The sequence below is a fragment of the Triticum dicoccoides genome, chromosome 3B, assembly GCF_002162155.2.
Source record: "Triticum dicoccoides isolate Atlit2015 ecotype Zavitan chromosome 3B, WEW_v2.0, whole genome shotgun sequence".
In the NCBI taxonomy this organism is placed as follows: Eukaryota; Viridiplantae; Streptophyta; class Magnoliopsida; order Poales; family Poaceae; genus Triticum; species Triticum dicoccoides.
In genome coordinates this window covers 524053219-524059883 of record NC_041385.1, presented here as the reverse complement: position 1 = coordinate 524059883, position 6665 = coordinate 524053219, and the positions used below count along the sequence as shown (strand labels likewise).

The window sequence follows — 6665 nt, the reverse complement described above, 5'->3', positions numbered from 1 at the left end:
AGAGGGCGAGGGAGAGAGCAGAGAGTGAGGGGAAAGTGAGAGGAGGGCCTCGGGCGTCTCCAGACGCGGATTAGGACGAAGGAGCAGCCTCCAGCGCGAAGCAGGAGGTGGCCAGCGTCGAGACGCGTGCGTCCAGCACGCAGCTGCTTCAGGGCGAGGGGGAGGAAGACGACTGGCAGCTGGGCTGCACAGTAACGGGCCGCGCAGGTGGGCTGGTATCTCTGGTGGGCCTTAAGGTAAGTCCAGGTAAGGTATGTTCCTTTCCTCTCTCTCTTCTTTTGTTTCAGTTTTCTATTTTTCTGTAATCTTTGTGGCTTTTCTAAAAATACCTAGACCCTTTCAAAAATCACCAAACTGCACATGCCCACTGTATAGAAATTATCCAACATGGAACATTTAAGTTTAGGATTATTTGGGCATTTAAAATATTTACTAGCATTTAAATGCCCAAATTCAAATAACATATGATTTAATGCAGTGACCTTTGGATGACCTAGAAATTTGCACACCATTTTTGTCAGAGGTTCTAGACCAAGGCAAAGATGATGGACTTTTATAAGGGCATTTCAGGTTCATTGAAAATGATTTTAGTAAATCCTAGTTGGTTTAAAGGGGTGATGGGGGTTCTGTCTTCCCCATTTCAAGTTTAGAAAAAATTTAAACATGATGCACACATGAAGCTAACCTAGTGCATTGTCAGGAGCTAGGAATGTGACATTCGCCTAGCCGGACCAAACGGACAAAATCCGTGTCCATTTGAGCCGTCGCGTTGGAGTTGGCCTAAGACCATGGTCCCAGGTGGGTTAGCCATTCCCACAACACGTACCTTTCTTTTAATTTGCCCTAAGAATAATGGGTATTTGTTTGCACGATATTCACCTATTAAACCTTCTTGGAGATGGTGTAAAATAAAAATCATGGCTTGATGCTTTATTGTCTTCTATTACGGTTCACCAAGCATATTAGCATCCAACTGAATTTCAACATCTAGGCATATAGTCATAAATGAGATGATTGATTAAACGAAAGGTTACAATAAGGACGCCGATAACGCCCACACGTATGGGCGTTAAGGGATCTGGCCATATATTTTGTGTGGTGTTTAAGAGGACCAGCCCACACACCTATGTGTGGGCAAAACAACTAGCGCTCACACGTCTTTTTTTTCCTCGCGGTCCATCTCATACGCCTACGTGTGGGAAAAATGGATAACGCCCACACAACCTCTCTCAGCCACCTACCTCACGGTCACGCACGCCCCGCGTGATAGTCACCACGCGTCCCCACAGTTGCCATGGTCCGGACCCTCTTCAATGTTCGTTTAACTGCAGTTGCCATGTCGGACAACTTCAGTTGCCATGGTTGCTCAACTGCAGTTGCCATCTCAGTCAAGTGCCAGATGCCATTTTGGACGACTGCAGCTGTTGCCATGTATGGTCTGGTTTACTATAGTTGCCATCATTTGAAAACTTTAGGGGTTGCCGCCTACTAACACTAGGCAGTTTCCATGTATGGTCTGATTTACTACAGTTGTCATGATTTGAAAACCGTAGGAGTTGCCACCTACTAACATTAGGCAGTTGCCGTGTAGCGCTACAAAGAGACGTGGCAAAATAACATGTTTCGGGTAAAGAGAGAGTTGCCATCTGCTTACAAGCACACTAGGGCAGTTGCCGTGTACTCTGCAAAACACATGGCAACTGACATGTTCGGGTAAAAAAATAGAGTCGCCATCTGCTTACAAACACATTAGGGTAGTTGCCACATATACTGCAAAACACATGGCAACTGGTAATTTTGGGTGTGGGGGAGGAGACGGGCATGTGAACGAGATGGCAAATGCCCACACACCAGCCCTTGTACGTGAGTGAAAAGAGACGTGTGGGCAAACTGCTAAACGTCCACACACCGGCCCTCCAGGATGGTGAAACGGACGTGTGGGCGACCGGATGAATGCCCACACACCAACCCAATCCTACGTGACACCATAAACATGCCAAGATTCGTGCAACCACAAACGGACGTGGATCCACGCGTGTGGGCGAGATGCAAACGCCCACAGGTGTGGACGTTAGTATTTCCATACAATAATCTATGATAGAAGAGTTATACTAGTATTGACGCCAATATACAATAGAGTCACTACTTTGATGAAAAGAAGGTTACGGAACATCGTATAAAAGTATTTATTTGGTAATTATTCCATAACATATGTTTCATTGCCCCGCAAAAGAAACATATGTTTTCACAGTTTTCACTCAACAGTCACATGACGCCTCCATTCCACATTCCACTACACGACATAAAAGCAAATTACCAGTATTACCTTTGTCCCAAATTAACATGTCTACATATTTTCGTGTCTCATGACAAATCTAGGACAGATAATTTAGGACGAAGAGAGCCGTAATAAAGTTGTTAAAAAGGCTCTTTGCAATCCTTGATGCCTTGAACGATTCAGTCGTTTGTCGAAATCTTCAGATTATCCAGCAAGTCAATGATTGCTGCCGCCGAGGATCCACCGATCTCCAGTGCATTGGCAGCAATCTCTCGCGCCTTCGTCATCCTGTGCCTGATCTCGTCCCCTTGCTCGGACTCCATGATCAGTCTCACCTTCGCCTCTACCTCCTCCGCTTTCACCATCGCCTCGTCGTAGCCGTCCATGGCCACTCCAAGTTTCATCTCCTCCACGACGAACACCTTGTTCATCCTCTGCTCCGCGTACATCGGCCAACACAGCATCGGCACCCCCGCCATGACCGCCTCAAGCGTGGAGTTCCACCCGCAGTGCGTCACAAACGCTCCAGTCGCCGGGTGCCGGAGCACCTCCACCTGCGGCGCCCAGGAGGACAACACCATTCCGCGTCCCCGTGTTCTGTCCAAGAATCCATCCGGCAGCAGCGCATCCACCGCCGCCTCATCCCGCCCCTCGAACCGCTTCGTCGAGTCGGCATCCGGCGAGACAGGCGCGCGCACGGCCCAGAGGAACGCGTGACCGCTCTTCTCCAGCCCCACGGCTATCTCATTTAGCTGCTCCGCCGGCACCGAGCTCGCGCTCCCGAAGCAGACGAAGACCACGCTCCCCGCCTGCTGCTTGTCCAGCCACACTAGGCATTCGTGATTCGCGTTGCTCCCTCTCTCCTCGCCGACCAGTGAACCGACGCAGAACAGTTTCGGCAGTGACTCGTCCGGGCGGGGAATTCCCTCCTTTATCGCCTTCACGGCGCGGGGCTCCAGCCACTCGAACGTGTTCGACAAAATGCCCTTCGCTCTGGGAAGCTGCTTGAAGAGACCAAGAGTGGTACTGTACTGCCTGTTGTCACGATCGAGCAGGACCTCCGGCAAGTCGGACGCCGGAATTGGATGAACTCCAGGGAAGTGCAGCAAGGAGCGCCCCATCTCCCCGAAGGAGACGGCGGAGCGCATGACGGGGATATGCAGGAAGGTGGCAAGAGCCGACACGCAAAGGGTGAAGAACACGTAGGCTGGGACGCCGAGCTCCGCGGCTGCGTCAAGCCCGTACGCGCAGAAAAAGTCGGTGATGAGAGCCTTCACAGACGGGAGAGATCTCAGAAAGGCCAGGAGAGCGGCGTTGGTGGCGCGGATGTCGGCGATGAGGGTGATAAAAGGGTCGGCGTTGGGATCGGCCGCGTCCTCGGAGCGGGTTGTTGCCGGCGGGAGCAGGTGGAAGGATACAGCAGGGTAGGAGGCAGAGAGGCGGGCAATGGTTTGTGAGGAGTCACCTGTGGACGGAACATCGGCGACGGCGACGGTGACGGGAACGCCATGTCCGGCGAGGTGATTCGCGAGCTGCGTCATGGGGTGGAGGTGACCCCTGACCATCCATGTGTAGAGCACGACGGTGCTTCCCATAGGTGGTTGTGTTCTTTGCCTACTTTGCAAATTGTGTCACGAAACTGAAGGAGAGAGACTGTGTGGAACTAGCAAACTGAAAAAGAGACTTATAGTGGCTAACAGGCTAGATATGCTTATCGTGAATTCGGAATCAACCGAGCAGGCCAAGTACTTAATTGATGATGACTCATGACAGGCGGCTAGTTTGCTAAATAAAAAGGGAGACATGCGGCTACAACAAAAATTAAAATTGGTAGCAGTAATGTTTCGCTGTCGCAGGCGACCTCGCACTAGTTTTCAGAAGAAGAAAGAGAGCATCTTCAACCGCTTTCCTTTCACCAATAAATTAGGGTCTGACTATATGTAAGTCGCATGAAAATTTATTTTGGCTAAGTCATTTTTTTGCCATTAGATTAAGATCCAACCATCGCATTTCTTTCTTCTTCCTTTGACTTTCTTCCTCCTACAACCATTTTCTCTCACAAAATTGACTTATCAAAATTACAAATTCAGGTAACTTACATATAGCTATTGCGAATTAATTATTAGTGATAGAGCAAACAGTTCATCTTCCGATATGCCACTTCCATCTCGATGATGGCTTTAGCGGCGTTGTCGAGGGACCTTGGGGCATGGTCTCCCGACGCTCCACCCTCGGCGGCGGCAGATTTGTGCTGCCTTGTGTCGCCAACGTGGTGGCGGTGGCGGCAACATTTGGGCTTTTTGTTCCCCGGCTCGGATCTCGCTTCAACGATGACGATGACGACAAAGACAACGACAAAGAAGAAGAAGAAGAAGAAGAAGAAGAAGAAGACACTCATTGTCGCAAGGTGTTTGATACAAGTTTCATGAGAAATAAGAAAAAACAGTATATTGGTAATGAATTATTGAAGAACTGCTGGAGCGTCCATCCCCAATAACTAAAAAAGTGTTATTATGGACCCACAATTAAGTTGTTTTTTTTGGGGGGGGGGGGGATTTGGTGAGCTGTTGGAGATGCAAAGCACTCAAGAACGTGCCATCATCAGTCATTCCCAACACTTGAAATGTTGAAGCCACGATAATTCCTTTCGCTAGCTCGCAAAAGCATGGTGTATGGGTCCGTGAGCCAATTATCTCTCCATTTATCTTTAAACAACCACTAAATTCTCTTGCCTCTATCTCCATCGCCATTAGGTCATCTCCAAGGCTATATCTTAAAACAAACGCCCTAGAATGTTCGTGGACATGCCCAGACGTGTCTATGAACATCCGACGAGGAGGAGGTCATCCAACGGTATCCTCAGTTTCTCGATCAATAGCAATTTTACGATATATTTAATATTTGCAAGCAAATGCAACCAAAAACAAAAGCAGTGGATGCTAAAAAAAATCACAAACCCCATCCATCAAAGAAACAAAAGAACATCACGTCCAAACCAAATAACTCATGTTGACCCCTCGTTTTTCGACATAGTGTGGGAAGATGTTGTTATGCATATGTGAACAAACTTTGCACATAGGGGTCCAAGTCGTTGGCCTTCACATACAAGACATTGGACTCCTCACACACTTTCTTGACCATAAACTTCTTCTCCTTGATCTCCATCTTATTTTTTTAATATTCATTAATATGTAAAACATTTTCATTTTTTTTCTCCTTGAGCTCATTGCGCTTGGCACTTGGCTCCTCCTTCTGGGTCATGATATCCTCCCACTTCTCCATCATTTTGGCCGCTGCCCTTTCTCTCTTTAATTCCAATTCTCCTATTTCTTTCCCTGGAACTCTATTGGTGCAATATCTTCCTACCCGTTTTTTGGAGATTGTTGACAGAAACAGGTATGGACTGATTTGTTTGCTAGTGCATACAGAGAGATATAATCCATACGGAACCGAAGAGAATGCTGTCTCCGGTGCTAAGTGTTGGGGATCATTGCAGAAAATAAAAAAAACTCTATGCATCACCAAGATCAATCTATGGAGTCATCTAGCAATGAGAGAGATAGGAGTGCATCTACATACCCTTATAGATCGCGAGCGGAAGCGTTCAAGAGAATGGGGTTGATGGAGTCGTACTCGTCATGATCCAAATCACCGAAGATCCTAGTGCCGAACGGACGACACCTCCGCGTTCAACACACGTACGGAGCGAAGACGTCTCCCGCGCCTTGATCCAGCAAGAAGGAGGGAGAGGTTGAGGAAGAGAGCTCCAGCAGCAGCACGACGGCGTGGTGGTGGTGGAGAGGCAGTACTCCAGCAGGGCTTCGCCAAGCTCTTAACGGAGGAGGAGAGGTATTGGGGAGGGGAGGGGCTGCGCCTTGGATGTGGTGTGCAGCCCTCCCCTCGCCCCTCTATTTATAGGGGAAGGGGGAAGGGGGCCGGCCCCCTCTAGATGAGATCCAAAGGGGAGGGGGGCGGCGGCCAAGGGGAGGGGGCTTGCCCCCCAAGCAAGGGGGGCGCCCCCTCCAGGGTTCCCCCAAACCCTAGGAGCATGGGCCCAAGGGGGGGGGGGTGTGCCCAGCCCTCTAGGGGCTGGTTCCCTGCACACTACAGCCCATGAGGCCCTCCGAGAGAGGTGGCCCCTCCCGGTGGACCCCCGGAACCCCTCCGGTGGCCCCGGTACAATACCGATAAGCCCCCGAACTTTTCCGGTGACCGTATGATAAATTCCCACATATAAATCTTCACCTCCGGACCATTCCGGAACTCCTCGTTATGTCCGGGATCTCCTCCGGGACTCCAAACAACATTCGGTAATCACTTACAAGTCTTCCTAATAACCCTAGCGTCATCGAACCTTAAGTGTGTAGACCCTACGGGTTCGGGAATC

At 49.5% G+C, this 6665-nt stretch overlaps 1 protein-coding gene across 1 annotated transcript; it reads right to left on the bottom strand.

Annotated features, from left to right (window-relative positions):
- Positions 1-2183: 2183 nt before the first annotated feature.
- On the bottom strand, positions 2184-3997 carry LOC119276877 (anthocyanidin 5,3-O-glucosyltransferase-like). The gene has a single exon (XM_037558048.1). It carries the CDS (start codon positions 3871-3873, stop codon positions 2458-2460), a length of 1416 nt encoding a protein of 471 aa, XP_037413945.1. The 5' UTR covers positions 3874-3997; the 3' UTR covers positions 2184-2457.
- Positions 3998-6665: the final 2668 nt, after the last annotated feature.

Coding starts and splice junctions, on each gene's coding strand:
- LOC119276877 (XM_037558048.1), bottom strand. CDS start 3,873: ATGGGAAGCACCGTCGTGCTCTACACATGGATGGTCAGGGGTCACCTC.